Consider the following 21,836-nt stretch of genomic DNA (forward strand, 5'->3'; position numbering starts at 1 on the left):
AAAATCTTTGCATCTGTAATAGGGGACACTCTCCTACTTTTTTGACTGTAGGTAGGTAGGAGTTTCTTGAACTCACCCCAGCCTCACACAGGATTGCCCCGCTGATCTCAAACTAGAGGGTCCTCGATGATTCTTTTCTGATCACAAGTATATCGACTTTAGTCTAGTTGGAGAAGATCCTCCTAGAAAATCGTTCAGAAATCCTAGGAATACAGACAGCGAAGGATACCACAGGTGGACGCGTTGTCCACAACCGTTGTGGTGGTGTACGTGTGGATCGAAGTCTTCAGCTCGTCATGCAATACTGCACTGGAAAGCTTCTGTCCAATGAAAACACCGAAGGGCAGAGGGAAACCTCTCTGGTGGACTATGGACTTATCGCATATAAGAGCGTCCTGCAGCCGTATTTTTAACAGGACCCCTAGGAGTGGGTTAACTGACAATTGGGCGTTGTATAAAACAGCACTTGCAATATAGAAGTCCGAGTTAAGAAACGCTAAGAGGACCACGTGGAAGAGTTTCTGCGAAGAAGTGGAGTGCTGTCACGGGTCATCTAGTCTGGGAAGGGGCCCTGAGCAATGAAAAAACACTTTAGATGCTCCTTAATGAGCAACACGTCCGTCCTCTGTGGGGAGGACTGCACGACATTTGCTGACCTTCTGATCGGACGGCATCATACCAGCGCAGCTGCAGCAGGCCTTTAAGGTGTCATTCAGCTGGTTGGCACCTATCTATGCGAACCGCATAATACTAGGTTATATTCCGTAGGACTGGAGACGAGTCAGAGTTACGTTTATGCCGAAGGCTAGCAAGGGCTCCCATGTTACCGCCTCCTTCTTGCATAAAACTGTGGAGAGACTGATGGGCTGGTACATAAGGAGGCGCATTCCGACAGACTATTTATCTAAGGCTTTCGCTGTTGGGGCCTTCCTCGATATCGAGGGAGCTTTCAACAACGTGTTGCCGGAGGCAGTCGTTACTGCTCTTGACGATCTTGGATTTGAATCAAACCTCAAATACCTCATTCTCAGTCTTCTGTGCGACAGAGTTATCGAAACGGAATGGGGCAACGCGCGTGCGTGGCGAAATGTGAACAGTCATCGCGTGATTGCCTATGCAGCCGATGTAGCACTTAAAGGAAAGTTCCATAGCACCGTGTACGAGCTGACGCTGGGTATCTCAGCGTTGTAACAAAATGGGAGGTCGGAAGTAGTCTCGCCATGAACCCAAATAAAACCGAAATGGTATAAGATATAAAATTCCGGTGGCACCACTGCCGCAAATGGGAGGTATTCGCTTGCAACCGGCGGATACAGTGAAATATCTAGGGCTCATCCTGGATAGGAAACTTTCATGGAAGCCGAATATCGAAGAGAGAGCAAAAATGCATCGATTGCCCTATATTGCTGTAGAGGAGCCATTGGCAAGAGGTGGGGCCTCGTGGTCCACTCCACCCAATGCCCTTAACACAATTTTAAACATAATACCCGTGGACGCCGGAAGGTGTATGGCCGCGAAGGTGGCTATTAGATTCAGAGAATGTGGATTCTTAAAGAAACGCGTATCTTCACACACTTTGAGTTTGACGCCTATTTGTCTAGACGGATGACTATTTTTTAGAAGTAATTTTCGGAAGAGCAGTGGAGTACATCGATACGAAGGCGAATAGACGCCAGCCGCCATTTCTTGACTGTCGGCGAATGCCATTCAGTTTTTTATGAGTTGTTTGTAACGACGAACACTTCATGGAGGCGTGTTATCTAGACTTCTCTGGATCTGAACAATGAATATAATGTTGTTAGATCTAGAAAAGTATGAGGGTTCATGTTGTGCCTTACGCTGATGATGCGTCGGTTTAGGTAAGAGTAAATTTACGAATACCCTAGCTATCATTATGCAAACGATATTAAATGACACATATGGTGCGGACTAAACTTAAATGCTAGCAAACTCTGGAAATTATGTCGTCATTATTAAATGGTATCAACCTAACAACGGGAGATAAGGCTATTTGGGACAAAGAAGATGTCATGGAAGCCAAATTTAGACGGCAGTTTAAGAAAAGCAGCTAAATAACTTAACACCTGTAGAAGGATGGAGGAGCTCAAATGGGGATTAAAGCTTCAGGTGACTCATTGGCTTCGTACAGGAGTTGTAAGGTCGATTATGACTACGATACATTGTTAAGGTTGCCATTAACGGAAATATGCATATCAGATACTAATAGTCATTGCCAATAGACTTGTTCCATAAACAACTGACAGCGCAGGTCAGAGAGAATTATCTTTATTAGTCGAAAGTAACAAGAGACGTTCCATGATACCGCTTCTACCTAATACCACGGATTTTCCCTTCCAGAAAAAAGTGGGAATAAACATCTGTCCTATTGAACGATAAATCTGCAATGGATTCCACTGTCTAAATATCAGATATTCCAACAGACTAGGAACACCGTATAATGGCTATTGTACAAATTTTCAAGAGGTAGATATAGAGAAAAATATAAAACATCTTCTATTTGAATCGATTTGTATAGGTAAAATTCCATCTGTTGGTCGAAGGTTTCTTAACGACGTTTCAGAGGTTACACCAATGAAACTTTTCGTACGGATGAACTCTGCAAAAGCACGGGGTGGCTCAGAGTAGAGGCAATGGAGTAAGGAGATTTTAATCTCTTAGTGAGCCTGCGAAAGGTATCGTTAGACAGCCACACTACCTACCTACCTATGTTCTCCGACTTAACCTTCTGGGTGTTACATACTCCGTGGCAAGTGTTTTTTAGGAGACGTATCAGATGACTAATTTGTATGGGAAAAGTTGTTGTTGCGTTGGGTTACTTCACTAGGGTCTAAGATTTATAGTAAATTTTGTATGATTTTTCTTGGTTTTCAGTCAAAAAATTAAACAAGTCATGCAATTATATATTATACTACAATTAACATGTTCGTCGATTATTTTTTTAGAAGGAAGATAAAGACAATTCTAATTTTAAGAAACCTCAGTGCGCTATTACAGAAAACATAGTCGCGACTTTTTTAAAAAGAAACTATCCGAGGGATAGTGGATTTACAAAATAATGTGTTTAAAGTACTTTATTTTAATATTGATAAAGTCAGTATGAGTTTACTCGACAGACTACATATATACATATATGTAAGTGCTCAGAATTTATATGCTGCATAAATATTGAAATTATTGTAGTTAGATGTACTTACATTCATTAATAAGCCGAAGTGAGTTGACCCCGTTCCAATATCCAATGATACAATTCGATCACGGTATCCCCACAAAAATTCATGAGCCGTAAGAGTCTTAAATGCACCTTCGTCATATGCATTAATTAAATTTATGGCCATAATTTTCTTGAAAATGTTAATTTTTTCAATTTTAGTAGAAGCGCTTATTAAAGGCACGTTAGGAAGCACAAATATTTCGCGTTCTTCACAGCTAGATTTTTCGGGTAGAAACTGGTAAGTTCTATGATCCTAGATATCACAAATAAGAAATAAAAAATATAATAACAAGGTGCACATATTAATACCAGTGTAAAAGTTTATAAATACATATAATACAAATTTCTCATTCTATATTTTACTGTATTTTAATGTTCCCTGCTTAGCAATTAAGTTTATCTTTAATTACAACGAAGTGCATCAGTGATTCATCAAATTATTTACTTCAAATATTTTCCAACTAATACAATTTTGTATATCTGATATTAGTATCAATGCATTTTTCTTTTAATTGTTTGTAAAACACTTCCAGAAAAAAAATGACGAGGAAAAGTGAATTCTATTTAAATTAAGATATTATAACGAAATTGTACAAAGAGAATTGTGAAATTAAAAGATAAAAAATGTTTAATGTGTTACTAAATGTTACTTCAATTTTGAATTAAGTAGGAAACTAAAAACGTATAGAATCAATTACAAGAAAAATTTAGAAAAATTATATCTAAAGAATATAAAGAGTATATAATGTATATACAAAAATAGAAATTTGAAAAATTAAAATAAATATTTAATAAAGACAGCTAATTTTAACAAAACTTGTAATAATATTTTAACTTTGTTTTAATTATTACTTCTTAATATAAAGAAGTATTAGAGAAAATGAGTAGGCTAAATTTTAACGAGTTTAGTAAACACACGGTCACAGTGTGACGCCAAATGCGCACAATACCAACAAATTGATAAAATTTCAGATATGGTAAAATGTCTTTGGGAGTTCTCAAGATGACCAGAACAGATAGCTCTTTGAGAAAGAGTGTAGATAGAATTGTCAAATCGTACGATGGGATTAAGAATACCCCAAAATACTTTCCTTTTTTACTCACGGTGAGACAAAATATTCGGCAGCGTTTGTCAGAAGAATGAATAACTCATAAAGGGATAGAATTTTCAGCACATTTATTAGAGGATAGAACGGAGATTTACCCTTTATTCTCAACATTCCCGAATCGGCAACCTTCCCTCATGCTCTACACTAAGAGTTGCACAATATGTTTTTCAGAACAATCACATTACAAGGTGTTTTCCAAAGTAATCAGGACTTTTTGAATCTAGTGCCCCCTGGCACTATATATGTCGACTAGTGCGTTAGAATCTGCTATCTTTATCGATGTGTAGCGAGAATTTCATGACATTTCATTGATTGGAAGTGAAGTTATTGCGTTTTAAGTGTCAGTATGTTTGTGTTATCGGTGCGAAAATGAGCTTCGAACAAAGAGCCAACATTAATTTTTGTTTTAAAATTCGTAAAACTTTTACCGAAACATTTCAATTGATGAAACAAGTTTATGGCGATGATTGCTCATCCCGTAGCAGAGTGTAGGAGTGGTTTTCAAAGTGGTCGTGAGGACATAAATGACGATCAACATGTGGGCCAATCAAAATCCGTGATCACCGGAAATTCCATCGCAACTGTGCGTGAATTCATCAAAAATCAGCCGAAATCATAATTGAAATTAATCTTTAAAGTCCTGTTTACTTTGGAACGCACCTTGTATACGTACATGTACACATAATTAAAACAATCAGCCATCGCCCCATCCTCGGGGTAGTAACAAATTTAGTAACAACAGATCTTTTTATCCCGAGCTTATATATTCTATAATATGTGGATATGATATCTGGACTATAATTATTAAAATGGAAGAACTTTTTGCTAAAGGAATAATAAAAAGATAGAAATGGCCACATAATTTATTATCCTTAAAGAATGAAAAATTCGATTTTTTTAAAGGTAATAGCTTTCGATATTAAAATCCTACATTAGCATTTCACAGTGAACTAAATGACACTGTCAACATATAAAAATAATATGAAATGCCGAGAAAATGCAAATAAGAGAAACCAACTAAATAAACATATATTTTCAAAAAATGAAGTCGATTTCTTGGGATAAAAAATAAATCCAAATTAGAAGGGAATGAGTAGGTCCGGGTGTAACCGAGCATTTTATACTCTTGCCATTTTGCAAGGAACAAAGTCAAAGAATTTCAAGTTTTTCAAAAACTTTATATTAAAAAATATTGCGCTAAATAATATGTAGTAGATTGAATGTTAGTATAGCTCTAGTTGTATTATACATGTTGTAGTTTTCATTGACAACTCATAATTACGCAAAAAGAAATTATACATATTTTCAGATAAATTATTCTGCATTAATTAATCAAAATCAATAAATAATAATTTTCCTCCTGGGAAATCTTATTAAAGAAGCTATATGTTCTCACCTCTTCACTGAATACGTGCTTGATATCGCCGGACAGTAGTTACTGGACATTAAATAAAGCTAAAGAATTGCTTTCTATCAACAATGTTAATTGGCAGCGACATATCAAACAGGTGATGTACAGAAAGAACTTCGTTGTGCCATTCTGAAACGTTTCATTTGAATGAAATTTAAATATTTTGTTCGAGAAATTTTGTGTGCAAAAAACAAGTAAATAGGTTGATTTATTTGCTTCGGTGGTAAAATAGCGTTAGATTTGTTAGAGCTCTGAATAAATTTACATTTCAAATATTTGTAGCAACACTAAAGCTGCCTACGACACTAAAGCTACCTGTCTTTTGCCGATGACAATAATCTTATATATAAAAATGAATCGCAAAATGTGTTGCTGGACCAATTTGGCCAATTCTTTTTTCTAAATGTTCGTTGAGGTTCAAGGATGGTTTTCACGGCAAGAAAAGTTCGAATAATTGCCGGAAACCCCCTAAAACCAGCCCTCTTCTTTTCCCCATATAAACGAATGAATGTCTGTTAGCAACGCTAAGAGAATGGCTAAACCAATCTTGATGAAATTTTCGCTGTGGATCGGGGAAGGTTTAGAAATAAAAATACCTTATATTTTCATGAGGAAAAGGTGGAAATTTGGACAATTCCAACTTATAACATACAATTTTTTTTCTTCAATTTTTATTGTTTTGTTTTTCAATTAATTGAATCGTTCAAATTTGCCATTTGCTTTCTTTATTCCGGCTATTTAAAAAAAAAAAATACTGAAAATTATTCAGTGAAAACGTTATGTGTGTTTCACACAAAGTGATCAATTGCAGATTGAAATTTGTTACGAAGCCACGAAGAGGTCGCTTAATAATGATTGGCGTTCTTTTTGCCATCAACGTATGGCAGCCCAAGGGAAGGCAAGACAAGAAGTACTCCCAGCGTGCGATGACATACGTGCGGAATTATGGATCGCGGTCAATCAGCAAGCGATCTCACGATGTCACAGCACGACTTTTCAAACAACAGTTACGATGTTTAATGGACTTTATCCTGAAGCAACGTATATGTGGTGCTGTTAGAAGCTAGATGCACTCTGTTGAGTGGCAAAAGAGAGGTTTGCCACACGTACACATTCTTCTTTGGATGTTGTTACACCAGATCAAATTGATGAACTCATATCTGCGGAAATTTCTGAGGCAGAGAGTTTTATACGAAGTGGTGAAATCAAATATGGTTGATGGACCTTGCGGACACCACGATCCCACTTCGGTTTGTATGTCTGGCAATAAATGCACGAAACACTATCCACGTGCTTTTCTTTCGGCGTAGCTCACTAGACGACAATGGCTGAACATTAGCATTCAATTTAGAAGAGTGAATATCGAATATGACAACACATGGATCGTACTATATTCACCATTATTGTCTAATTCATATTCAAAATATATATCAATGTTAAGTATTGCAGTTTGGTGAAATCGAAAAAATATGTTTGTAAGTACGTCACCAAAGGAAGCAACATGGCGGTTATTGGTCTTGAACGATACGGTCGATACTTGAACTGCAATAAAGCGCTTTCTAGGATATTTACTTTTGCAATTCATGAACGTTTTCCGACTGTTGTGCGTCTCGCAGTTTACTTGGAGAATGGCCAAAGAGTGTATTTCAACCCAGAGAATACAGTACAGCCAGTGGAAACACCGCCAGCAACAAAATACGTTTATACATACATACATTTACAATACATTTACGAGTTTTTGCTCAACTTCCGTCAGTGATCCGTTTGCGAGAATATTGCTCTATTCCGAAATACCTTGATATTATACACGGAAAGCAGGGCCAACCAGTAGATGAACATCCAGGTGTGTTATCAACCAATACATTAGGACGAATACATAATCCACCAGAAAAAGACGATTGTTTCTAATTTAGGTTGCTATTGATTAAGGTACGCGGTTCAACTTCATTTGAGTCATTGCGTACTGTGAATGGAACGGTGTGTGTAACTTTTTGAGAAGCATGCCAGCAATTACAATTCCTGGAACATGATAATTTCTGGAATCAAACGATGGACGATGTGATAGCTATATCGCATGCAAATGAAGTTCGCACACTTTTCGCGATTGTCATATCGCCATATCACCCTTCAAATCCGTGTCAATTATTGGATACATAATACAAATATAACATTGCCGAAGACATTTTTCATCGTATTCGCTAAGAATTGGAAATGGGTCAATTCCTGTTGATACTTCCGTAGGTTTGATATCAATTTCATCTGCCGTTTATCTTTTCACGAAAGATGAATTCATAACGAAAGTTTATCCTAATATTGGCCAAATTATCATAACTACGATTCCTTGAGTGCACGTGCAAGTTTGCAAAAAATACCGATGTTGTTGACTTAAAATGGAAGATTCAAAGTCAAAGTTGGATCTGTCGATATTATGTTTCGTTTTCGCCGAAACTTTGTAATGGAACCCCACTGATTGTGACGCAGCTATCGAATACAAGGGGGCAAAATGCTTGATTCTACGAATTCCTTTGAGTTCTAACGATTTGCCATTTAAGTTCAAACGTATTCCGTTTCCAGTGAAAATTGCATTTGAGATGACAATCAACAGGACAGAAGGATAATCGCATAGTGTGTGGCATAAATTTGGAAATGTTATGTTTTTCACACGGCCAGATATGTATATGTACATGGCGTGCTCACGAGTTGGAAAACCATCTTCTCTGTACATTTACGCACTGGAACAGAAACCAAAAAATGTTGTTTATCAAGCTACGTTACATTGAAAAAAAAAATGAAATGGTAAATTTAACTTTATTTTCATTTCAAAACACATAATTTCACGCAGGACAACGGCTGCGGGGTCAACTAGGATAAAATATAAATGGTTTTAATTTAGGGACAACGACAACTGTAAGGCTGCTGCCGTAAAGTTACAATGTTGTCTAAATAAAGGTGCCCATAAGAACGGTTATTTTTGTTTTTGACAGATGCTGCCTAACGCTTGAGGCCGTTCATGTGTTTGATGTACTTATATAACCGTTCTGCAGCAACACAGAAAACGTGTATTATAAATAGAGCAGGTTTATGGTGTGCCGAAACGTTCCTCTCGGCTCGTTTCTATTAGAGGATTTCACCATAAAAATATTATTAGCGGATTTCACCAACATTTAGAAGGGATCATAAATAGCAGAATTGAATATTTTCATTGCTAAATGAGACAAATTGTGCTAATTTAAATGTATGTATGTATGTACGCTTACATATTCGCATATGCAATTTGACCTATTTAATGATGAATTCCATTAAATCTGTAGAAATATTATTTTACCTAAATATTTAATTAATGTAGGTTTGAAAAGTTTTATATTTATATATGTATTTATTTGCTTTGGGCATTAGAAGTTTTGATAACATCTTAAAAGCCAATTTGTCGAAGGTCTGACTCGACGACGAAGCCTCCCAACATTATGTTGTTGGTGGAAAATCCGAGCTGTGCCGAAAAACATAAACGAACGACCGCCGATTGCCACCCCTTCCCTTGCCGCTGTAACAGCTTTGCCCCCAAACCAGCCTAAATATGTATGTTTATGTGTGAGCTTGCATACATATCAATCAATGCAGATTTTTGCGATCCGCGTCAAAATATTTTAGAATTACAAAATAATCACAATCCAAATCAAATACAATCCCGGTTACTTAAAACAATAATTTCTATGTATTTCAAAAAACAAAAGGTGAGATGCAGCAAGATACAGGCAGTTAAGAGGAATTGATTCTTAAGCGGAGTACTATAGGGTGATTTTTTAAGAGCTTGATAACTTTTTTAAAAAAAAAAAACGCATAAAATTTGCAAAATCTCATCGGTTCTTTATTTGAAACGTTAGATTGGTTCATGACATTTACTTTTTGAAGATAATTTCATTTAAATGTTGACCGCGGCTGCGTCTTAGGTGGTCCATTCGGAAAGTCCAATTTTGGGCAACTTTTTCGAGCATTTCGGCCGGAATAGCCCGAATTTCTTCGGAAATGTTGTCTTCCAAAGCTGGAATAGTTGCTGGCTTATTTCTGTAGACTTTAGACTTGACGTAGCCCCACAAAAAATAGTCTAAAGGCGTTAAATCGCATGATCTTGGTGGCCAACTTACGGGTCCATTTCTTGAGATGAATTGTTGTCCGAAGTTTTCCCTCAAAATGGCCATAGAATCGCGAGCTGTGTGGCATGTAGCGCCATCTTGTTGAAACCACATGTCAACCAAGTTCAGTTCTTCCATTTTTGGCAACAAAAAGTTTGTTAGCATCGAACGATAGCGATCGCCATTCACCGTAACGTTGCGTCCAACAGCATCTTTGAAAAAATACGGTCCAATGATTCCACCAGCGTACAAACCACACCAAACAGTGCATTTTTCGGGATGCATGGGCAGTTCTTGAACGGCTTCTGGTTGCTCTTCACCCCAAATGCGGCAATTTTGCTTATTTACGTAGCCATTCAACCAGAAATGAGCCTCATCGCTGAACAAAACACGCGCGCGAAACACATTTCGAACCGAACACTGATTTTGGTAATAAAATTCAATGATTTGCAAGCGTTGCTCGTTAGTAAGTCTATTCATGATGAAATGTCAAAGCATACTGAGCATCTTTCTCTTTGACACCATGTCTGAAATCCCACGTGATCTGTCAAATACTAATGCATGAAAATCCTAACCTCAAAAAAATCACCCGTTACCTTACCAGTATTGAATATTTTCTTTGAAACATTTCTTGACTTGAAAATCGACAAATAAACTATGTTGCCAATTTTATTCTAAATATTTTAATACTTATATTTGCAGGGTTATATTCTGTCAAAATTACTTTTATCTTTAGGGTTTTTTCAATATGTGTAATATTTTATAGATATGTTCATTTTACATTCTTGATGTGGTTTAGCGTCATAAAATAATGAGAGCGATATAGACTTTGGTCTACCCACATATACCTAATTTAATAATTTCATGTCCCCATTTCTCTTTTATTGTCGAATATATCGGTTAATATATTGTAGCGTAATTATAACATTTTACACGTTTAGTCGTAGCAAATACTGACTACAGTATTACAATAAAAAATACGAAACTGTCAGTTAAGATATTCAATGTGCACAGAATTAAAATTTGTGTAATGTTGGCAGAAACTCATTTTATGTTCTCAACACGTATGTATGTATATGTTCGAGCTAACCCCTTTGCTCAGGATCACTTTACTACTTACTTACTACATCAATTAATAACAAATGTAAACGAAGTCAAGACATTCAAAAATATAGAGTTAAACACCAAAAACTATAACTTTTAGAACTAGTTATACTAGTTAATAATAAAACGTAGAACAAGTATTAAGTGTCATCAAAATAGTTTTAAAATTTAATGCATTTCAACTAAACTTAATTTATTTCGTTTTTGCAAAAGGCATTTTAAATCTCAGAAACGCTTAATAAAATATATGCCAACTTACCCTAAATGTTACAGTGTAATTTTTATTAAACGAAACGTTTACTTTTGTTGTATGTTCCTTATATGTTAGTGGACCAATGTCCTCAACTTTAATTTTATCGTCGACTCCAGCGAAATATTTGTCAATGTTTGTATAGTTGAATATGTGTACTTTTAGTAAAGTGTCATATTTAGGATTTGGATTCATCCAATTTTTTGTGCTTTCGGAATCATTTTTTAAAATAATTTGCTGAAATTAAAAAATGCGTTAAAGTTGTTGCAAAAATATTTTTAGTAACCATTACCGAAAGCATCGTGTCGTTATAATATTCTGTAAACCACATGATAAAAAATCCTGTGATACTTATTATGAAAAGTAACAACATTACTCCCAATACTAAAGCAAAAAACACAAATAATTAATATACGCTTATGAATATTAAATTTAGGAAGTTAAATGAATTTACTCAATGTTATGAACTTACGTATTAACGTTCCGAATTCTTTGGAGCCTTCCTTTTCTTGTATTCCAGTTAGTTCAAAAACGGTAGCGACTAAATGTTGTTTTTGCACTACATTTTCTTTACTAGAATTTCTACTTACATTTAAAGAACTTTTCCTACTTAGAGATCTCGTTTGACTGTTATTACAGTTTATTAACTGTTCTTTAACGATTTCATCATTAGCGAGGATTTCGTGACTTTCTTGGTGATCTATTATCTGCCTGAAATTATAAAGTATGTATATAAATATGGAAATTTAGTCAGCTTATGGTGGAAATTTATTGATAGCTTTTTATGTTGTAAGGAAATTTTTACAGATGTTGAGGGTGATTTTTCTGAAGTTTTAAGTATCTTTTACTGGTTCGTACTCAAGAAAATAATAGTTTAGTTAGTTAGGAAATATTATTTACTTATATTGAAAAAAATGTATGTAACATGTTTGATAGGTGACTGGAAAGGGCATATTTCATGTCACTATGTCGTTCATCATAATATTTCAGTGGTGACGTTTGTAATCAATGTATGTAGAATGGAGAACCCTAAAGTAAGTTGAAAATATCCATATTAAAAGCATCTTAAAATACCGTTATGCGGAAAGATTGAATAGAGAAGAGAACGGTATAAACATTTTCAATCAAAAATGGAAGGTATTTGCTAATATTTTTTGTTAAATAAAAATTATTTTATTTTGTTGTTTTATAGGATTAAAAGCAAGCAAAGAAGAAAGCAATCTAAAAAGAAAGAAATCATTCATATAATTACAGATAGAAATTCTGATGTGTTAATATTGGTATACTGGTAAAAGTGAAGTACGAGTATATTACGTAAATACCTTTCGATATTGTACAAAAATATGGTCATTGTAATTAATAGGAAAAACATATGTAATTATGTACCTACAAGTTATGCTTAGCTGTATGAAAAATAATTTACTCAACTAATTTATTTTAAGGCAAAGTTGACATTTGGTAAACATCATCAGCTTTACATTTTATTTACACATTCATATTTCTAGTAAGGTAATTTCTTATAATATTCTACAATTACAAATATATGTATATTTTAGTCGTTAATATTTCATTGTAATTTGATTAAGTATATGTATATTATAATACATATTAATTATATTTTTCAGATATTAATATCTAGTTTAAATAAGTTCGTTTTTTATTTAAATAAAATAAATGCAATGAAAAAATTGGAGAGAGGACTTTTAGCTCCGTAAATAGTCACAGTAGTAGCTTGAATGTTATCAGTTGCAAGTTTTTCTTCCTCAAAATGTTTAATCGTATTTTTAATCAATATTGCACTTCCGCCGCGGTTTTAATTTTAAAATAGGCTTGTGACATAAAATATGTCACCGATATCGTACACATTGTTTTTTGTTTTGAAATCTACAGGGCCTTCTACCCCCGATAGTTGGCTGGATGTGCTTCGCCACAGGTACAGCGATATATGTAAATGCAAAAAACACAGAACCACTTAAATACGTTTGACATCAGCAAAAAGTATCAAAAATTGTCTTAATCATTCTTGGTCGCTGAGTCGGCCCAATTCTTATGGAAGGAAATCCACAAATTTTCAGAAACATAGGGAATTTTCTAGCATTAGATGGTAAATACTTTGAATAATAGATACTATTGTTTATGTTTTTCTCTAATAAACGCTCAAATTCGGGAAAATAACGATGAAAACGAATTTGTCCTACAGTATTATGGTATTATGAAAATATGAGGCACTTTCAGTTTTCTGAAAATATTTTAATTATAATAACTCATGCTCACAGCGTAAAATAATATTGTTTACCTAACATTGTATTTAACTATTGTAAGTAGTCGTGAAAATATAGAGTTATGTATCATATATCAAAATAGATGACAAGTGTGACATATTGATACAGGTTGATATAAGTACATATACAAGTGCTTGGTATTAGGATCCGACTGATGCTCAATTTTTAGCTGATGCAGATTAATCCGCCAGTTATAAAAGAATCGGCCAATACCGTGAGAAAAGACGAGCTATGGTAATGTGTACTACACGAGTGGAACCGAATCCCACTTAAATATAAATACATATATGTAATATAAATAGCATATTAATCATTTTCGGGTGAGGAGGGATTTTTATTTATCGAAACGAAGAAAATGGATTATTATGTTTGTTTATATAATTTTTTTTTATGGGGAGTTCGTAAAGAGCGTCACTCTCTTATGTTATTATATATTTACATGATTCAAATATATTTATGTATATAATGTTTGGTTGGTAGAAAACGTGCTTCATCGTACGGAAATATTTTTAATCGTTACTGTCAAATTATTTGTTTTTATGTTTTTCTCTAATTTTCTCATTTACTTTTTGATGATTTTGGTCTTTTCGTAATCTATTCGTATTCAGTTGCCACTGAAAAACACATTGCTATTGGCTGAAATTATTGAAAAATATATTTTTGAATCATTAAGCCAGAGAAAAACAGTTGTTTATGACGTTATTGATAAAAATATTTTTGACATCTTACTCTTTTGGTGCTAACGACGTAACCTTATATAACTGATTCGTGATTTTACTTATAAGCTTTCAAAAAATGTTTACATAATTTTTAGTTAAATTTTACTTACATATTTTAGCTTTAGCAAAATATAAATACACACAAGTAAATAGAGCTTTTCACAGATATCGGTTTTATTAATAGGTTGGAATACTGGTAAAGTTCACTAATAAATAATCCCTCTTCCTTTTGAAGACTTTTAAGCATTATTAAGTTATACGTGAGATATTATTTATGCAATTAATTTTATATTATTATATCAACCAAATACATATATTAGGTCACTAAGAAATTAAAGTTGTTCGCCTTATTTGAACCGTGCTTAGTAACTGCTAAGATTCGAACGACAACTGACTAAAGACATGACACTGGATTAAGATTAAGCCCAAAGTTTAGCGAGCTGATAACGCAGCTCATTTTTGTGCACATACAAATGTTTGGATGAAGTGTGTATCAACTATATATTCATAGCTGTTTAAGTATTCATTCTTATTTTTATACATGCGTATGTATATTTCCAACCCACAACAGAATAATTGTTCAGTTCGTAGATAAGGTGAAAAAGGAAGTAATATTTATTTTGAAGTATTAATTACGAATGTGAACACACATCTTTCTTTGTGATATATATGCCTAAAATAAATTTTTTTTATATTTAAAATATTCAGTTATATCTTATAGATGTCATTGCGGTTTAAAGAAGAAGAACTTAATGTTAACTATCCTGCAAAACTTGACATCTTGAAACTCTAAAGCAAGAAAATATTGTTTCAAAACAGATTTTACATTTGTGAAAGAACATCAAATCGAACAGTCAAATTTTGTTCAAACAGTTTCTACAAGCCTAACTAGGCAGTCAACTATAATTTTTTCCACATAAAATACCAGTGCTGTGAAGTCCTACGAAACAATGACAGAAGGTACAAATCGTGACATATTGGATAGATATACGAACAAATATAACTGTTTCACAGTGTATCAAACTTTCTAGGTTATGCAGAAAAGCCACTGAAAAGATAATAAAAATAGTATCTGTGGAAATATTAAATTATATTTTTATTATTAAACTTAAAGCTATTTGAATATCGTCCATTTTTAATATTCTTTTACAGAAGTCATGAAGGCATCATTTTGAACAAATAGAATAAAGTCTAATAAAAACGGGATTTTAACGAGGCTTCATTTAAATGTAACATACTATTTGTATGCTCTCGCAACATGTTGCACAAATTATAACAGATTGTTCAACTAACTGTGGTTTGTAACAACTAAAATTAATCGAAATAGATATTGAATTATCACGAAATAAGCGTTAACTTGTGTAAAAATTTAAATTTTGATGAAACATACTATTTGTATTATCCATTAGAGATGGTACGGAAAAAATGCATGTCATATGGTAAATAATGGGTGTCGCACCACTTCGCTTTACGTCAAATCCAATATTCCAACAACTACTCAACTAATTTCCAATTTCCAGTATGTATCGGAATAAAAGATTGCACAGCACTTCCACTAAATGGTACCTCCCATTTGAAAATGGTCCACAATTCATCCGACAGCTAGAATTAACATTGGCGGTAATTATTTAAGGTACATATGTACATATGCATATACTTCTTGTTACTTTAGAATACAATTTTCCGTCTTACGAACTCGTATTTACCAATTAACTTACTACATACGTGTCCTGCTGGGTAACTATTATGAACGTATATTACTATTAAATATTATGCACACATACATATGTACTATGTATATGTATATTATATTCTGTTTCGGATTCATGTTATTGAACCCAGCTCAAAAGAGTTTCTTATCATTGAGACCTATTTGAAAAGTGCTATAGTCCTGAACACAGAATTGATATAAAAATGCATGTCATATGAAATTACAACTAAAATAAATTTTGATTTGTATCTTTGAATAATTAATTTCAATAGAATTTTTTCTTTTCAGCAATTTGCATAAAAATGGTAACGGATTATTTGAGCAGGTGGGCAAAGAGAGTTAGTATATTAAGATTAGTCTGCCTGTTATTTGTGTGACCGAATATAACAATTACATTGTGCATATGGTAGGCATCTATATGTTCTTGGATGCGATAGCTTTAATGAACTTAAATATAGTATATAATATTTTTTAAATATGTACATACAGATGTACATGATTGACTTTTTTATACTCTCGAAAAATGTTACACAGAGTCTAATTGTTCACCTAACGGTTGTTCTTTGTAGGGTAATATATATGCACATGTATATAAATGATCAGAATTACGAGACGAGTGCAAGCGATAATTTGAGTAAAAATTGAGATATTTTGATGAATCTTTGTATGTGTTTCTTACAAAAATGACCATAACTAAGTAATAAATTAGTCAAAGTGTTTTTGTTATTGTCATGTTGTTATTGTATGGCTCCTGAGTTAAATTTTTTGAGCTCGTCTGATCTAGGTGACCTTCTTTATTTGAACTATTTTTTTTTAATTTTTGAACTTGTAAGAGAGTACGAACGAGCTGGTGAAACTACTGAAGCGGTTGGGTTTACTAGCTACTTATATTTCTGACCGCGCTAGTTAAAAATCTCATTCTTATACCATTTGATTAATGTACCCATAGATTAATTTAATAAGTTTTATGTTATACAATTGGCAAAGGGTAGAAAGTTGTAGCCAAAATGAAACTTTAAGTCGTTCTACAAGATGTATTCCAAAGTAAACAGGACTTTTTGAAATTAGCACCCCCTGGTGGCGCCATCTATATGCCGACTGGTGCGTAGAATCTACCATCTTTATCGATTGTCCAGTGAGAATTTTATGACATTTAATTGATTGGAAGTGAAGTTATTGCGTTTTAAGTGTCAGAATGTTTGTGTTATCGGTGCGAAAATGAGCTTCGAACAAAGAACAAACATTACATTTTGTTTTAAAACTAGTAAAACTTTTACCGAAACATTTCGATTGTTGAAACAAGTTTATGGCTATGATTACCTATCCCGTAGCAGAGTGCACGAGTTCAACGTTTTCAAAGTGGTCGTGAGAACATAAATGACGATCAACATGTGGGCCAATCAAAATCTGTATCACCGGAAATTCCATCGAAACTGTGCGAAACTTACGAAAGGTGTGTCTACAGTTTGTTCCGCACAAATTGACTAACGACCCAAAATTGCTCAGAATCCAGCATTCGAAGGACATCATTGTGACCGATTATTTGACCAAAAATCACATTTTAGCCATTAACCACTCCCCGTATTTATCTGATATGGCACCGTGCGACTTCTTTCATTTCAGAAAAATGATTTGTCCATGAAAGGAAAAATTTAAACTCTCACATCTTAAGGTGTTGGCAAAACTTTGTATTGCGACAGAATTCCACATTAATTTTTTGACGAAGATATGGAGGGATTACAATTATGTTGGTATCTTATTAAATTATATTATAGGTCGTAGACTCTCTTACCCTCTGAACTATATTTTACTATACATCTCATACACATCGACTGAAACAACTGCATTTTGGATACTCGATCGATCGATGAGTAATACACCGTAAAGTGCTGACTTGGTACCGAAGTACTTTTTTTTATTCTCATACGAAAGAAATAAATCAAGAGGTCAAAGATTGAGCTAACTTGTCACATTTCTCAAGTGTATCCAGAAGCATGTTTACACGCAATATTATGAAGACAACACACACTATGACCAACATATGCGGCGTACGGCTTATTAAAATAACGAAAAGCAATTAAAAGTTGGCGTAATTCGTTGACCAATTTAACCCATATATCTGTTATTTTACGTTTCGCTTACATATTGGTTGTCAAAAAATTCTTGGTATATTTTCACTAGTTGGCGCTGAAAGCGCGTAGTTCTAGTTTTATTCGTCGCATCGGGTCATGCTATACCTTTTTGGAAATCTCATTTCACGCTCTAACATGTGTTTGATTGATTGTCGTTTCTTTTAAGTCGTTCGTGAGTTATAGCGTCGCAAACAGGGAGCAAAATAAAGAGAAAATACGTCATATTTTACAGTACATACTACTACAATAAAGGCAAAAATGCATCTCAAGCCGCCAATAAAATTTGTGCGGTTTATGGACCCGATATAGTTTCCATTTCCACCGCACAACGATGGTTTCAACGTTTTCGTTCTGGTGTAGAGGTGATCGAAGATGCGCCACGCTCCGGAAGGCCTGTCGTCGAAAATTGCGATAAAATCGCTGAATTGGTCGAAAGAGACCGGCATAGTAGCAGCCGTAGCATCGATCAAGAGCTGGGCATGAAAAATTCATTTCAATTTCAAAAAAAAAATTCAATAAGAATACCGCAAGACTTTTTTGACAACCTAATATTAATCGGTATATATAGCATAAAGATAATCGGAAGTTTTAAATCCTTATATTGGGTATATCAGAGCTTAGTATAATTGACACGATTTAAACAATTTTTGCTATTACGACATATAATTACCAGAAATTTGATATATGTATATATTTATGTTTGGCATAGGGGATAGGATTAATATTAATCCGATTTTATCTATTCTTCCCATTACTGCAGTTAAAATGTTCACTGAATTTCATTGCGAAACTTCGTAAATTAATCGATATACAGCGCGGTGCGACAAAAACAAACGTAATAACTTTTTTTAATCAATTCATTACATGCATCAATTATCGATTTAATAGACTGCTTCAAGTCAATCAGATTTGTGGGTTTTCTTAAGTCAAGTCAGGTGACCTTGGGAACCAGCGAAAAGTGGAATTTCTTTATATTAATGGGTTTTAAAATTTTCGTTGGAGCTCAGCAATAAAGGGTTTGGCTATGTGTGTTGCTCCATTTTGCTTAGGAGCCAGCGAAAAATGGAATTTCTTCATATTACTTACATTTCAAAATTTCAAATGGTCTGGCTATGTGTGCAGTTGCTCCATCTTGCTGTTGAAAGGATATCTCTTAGACGCAATTATGGGTAAAAAAACTCATTCAAGATGTTTAAGTAACGGTGCCCATTGACAGTTAATGTTACACCGTTTTCTTCAAAGGAGTATGGCCCGACAATACATCTTGATGAAACTGTGTACCACACAGTGACTCGTTCTGGATCAAATTCCGTCTCGTTTATTAATTTCGCTTTTGATTCACCCCATATATGGAAATTAAAATAAAAACCTGCCAAATAAAAAAAAGTAATTAGAAAAAAGTTATTACGGTTTGTTTTTGTAGCACGATTCGTGGGCCACCCTTTGTTATTTCATTTTATAAATTAAGGTTACAAGATTCGAGACACTCAGCATATATATACCATATATATATAACATAAGTTTTAAATTTAATGGTTTCAATTAGCAAACCGTATAGATATTTTGGGAATACGATCTTAGATCTGCACTACAAATAGCCCGCGTCAGACCAGAATAGAACCAGAAGCAACTTTAGTTACGATTGGACCCTATATAAGGCAGTACATGTTATTTGTAAATCCGTGTTAAAGAAAATAAAGAAAGCTTCATTGAGAACCTCCTTCGAAAGACTGACATGAATCCTAAAAGTTTATGAGCATTTATGTGCAAAATCCTTTGTCATTATGGGATTTAAGAAATGATGATGGTGAATGGTTAGGTGGTCGCTGAATTCAATCTCAAATTTGTCAGCCAACCCCCTTTGTTGTAAGTACGATGGATCCTTAATAACTTAGCCCCTGGAATTCTGTCCTGATGTAAAAGATAGACGAAATTGTAAATTGTAACTGGACACTGTCCGATAGGTATTCATGTTAGCACGACCAACTATTTAGCTTCACAATAGTTAGTCAACAATAACTTAGTTACAACAAACTTACTTTTTAAGCGACAACGCGTAAGTTTAACCTGTTGGGACACAAGACACCTTCCCACATGCCTCTCAGAAAAATATTCACTCCGAGCTTCAGTAATATGAATTGAGATCATATTTTTGGTAAAACAACTTAGCTGTGGCTACTGGATTCTATATATTCGATATCTGGGAACTTGAAAAGCTATGGTCCGAAATTAACTATTTTTGGACGTGAGATGACATACATCATAGCCACTATTTGCTGGTTTAAGTGAAAGATTCGTATAAAATTTAAATTGTTATATATAAGAATGTGGTTGTTGGCCGTATCATAGAAATGATGGGTTTGGGACCAAGTTCCTTACTTACAGATGCAACCGAAACCATTGGTTTTCGGAAAATGCAAAAGAACAGCTGCTATGATGAGGAGTGCCTTGTCGCAGCGTAGAGAATGCAGACTGCCTACCTCGTAACGTTACAATCGACCGAGAGTTGAAGAGGGAAGCGAGACGCATTTGCAGGCAGAAAAAGAGAGAGGCCGGCGACTCACAACCGGAGCATACTCTTGTAGAACCCACAGAGATGACCTAGTGTATGATGCCGAGAGCATACTAAAATTATGGAGGGAACACTTTTCCAGCCTGCTGAATGGCAGAGGAAGTATAACACCAGGAGATGGCGAACCCGATTCTTCAACCGATGACGATAGAGCAGACGTTCCATTACCTGACCATGAAGAAGTTCGAATAACAATTAACCGTCTGAAGAACAGCAAATCGACGGGGCCCGATGGATTCCCAGGCGAGCTATTAAACACGGCTGTGAAGAACTATAAGGAGCATTGTAGAATATGGTCGGAAAAAAGCATGCCCGACGATTGGAATTTAAGTGTGCTCTGCCCAATCTATAAACGGAAAACCCGATGATCTGCGCCAACTATCGTGGAATAAGTGTCCTCAACATCGCACATAAGGCTTTTTTGTTTTTTTTGCCGGAGGGGGAATCTTACATAGATTGCACCTCATTCGGGACCACGCACAGTACCTACGTACTAAACCCTAACTCCGTCTCCTTTAGCTTTACTGAGACCCTGCGGGACCGCCGTTAGGCATTTCATCGCAGGGCAAGCTTAGCCTGTGGGCTCACGTCATTAGAGCGATATTCGCTGCTCTAGCTTCATTCTTTCTTTGCTGTTCTGCTCTTCTCAGGTCATGGAGTACCATGGCTGTCATCTTCTCTATTAAATTCCATACATGCCTTGAGTGCAACATATATGTCACTATATTGTCTGGCGTTATTCGAAAGTATGTGTTCTGCATTCTCGGTATTGCTACCACAGAAAGAGCAAGCTACTCCCTCCTCGTGACCGTACTTATGCAAGTACTCCCTGAAGCATCCATGTCCTGTTAGGAACTGCGTCAAGTAATGATCTACCTCCCCGTGTTTTCGTTCCATCCATGATTGTATGTTACCGATTAAGCAGTATGTCCATCTCCCCTTGCTTGATGTATCCTAGCGTGTTTACCATTCGTTTAAGCTGGCTTGTCTTTCTTCTCTACGCTCTGCCACTGTTAGTTTCCGGTCTGCGCTTTTACTTCTGTCATATATTCGCTTAAATTCGAGAGCCATTATGTCTGGAGGCATAATTCCTGCTAGAACCCCGACAGCTTCATTAGAAACCGTGCGACATGCACTGACTATTCTAATGGCGCTCAACCGGAACACCGATTGCGCCACTCCAG

The 21,836-nt window shown here is 34.9% G+C and overlaps 1 protein-coding gene across 2 annotated transcripts in view; it reads right to left on the reverse strand.

The window, feature by feature from the left end:
- Window positions 1-19,184, reverse strand: part of LOC105228340 (lysosome membrane protein 2) — a 48,759-nt gene extending 29,575 nt beyond the window's left edge. Inside the window, exons 1-5 of one of the 2 annotated variants that reach the window (XM_049451309.1) lie at window positions 19,167-19,184; window positions 11,709-11,947; window positions 11,529-11,620; window positions 11,246-11,473; window positions 3,216-3,485 (exon numbers count right to left, since the gene is read on the reverse strand). In XM_049451309.1, coding sequence (XP_049307266.1) covers window positions 3,216-3,485; window positions 11,246-11,473; window positions 11,529-11,620; window positions 11,709-11,947; window positions 19,167-19,168 — 831 coding nt within the window. In that variant the 5' untranslated portion in view covers window positions 19,169-19,184. Of the gene's footprint in view, window positions 1-3,215; window positions 3,486-11,245; window positions 11,474-11,528; window positions 11,621-11,708; window positions 11,948-14,347; window positions 14,637-19,166 lie in introns of those variants that run through there. The other variant, XM_049451308.1, reaches the window with a different exon arrangement.
- Window positions 19,185-21,836: the final 2,652 nt, after the last annotated feature.

This window comes from Bactrocera dorsalis, chromosome 3, assembly GCF_023373825.1.
Source record: "Bactrocera dorsalis isolate Fly_Bdor chromosome 3, ASM2337382v1, whole genome shotgun sequence".
Lineage (NCBI taxonomy): Eukaryota > Metazoa > Arthropoda > Insecta > Diptera > Tephritidae > Bactrocera > Bactrocera dorsalis.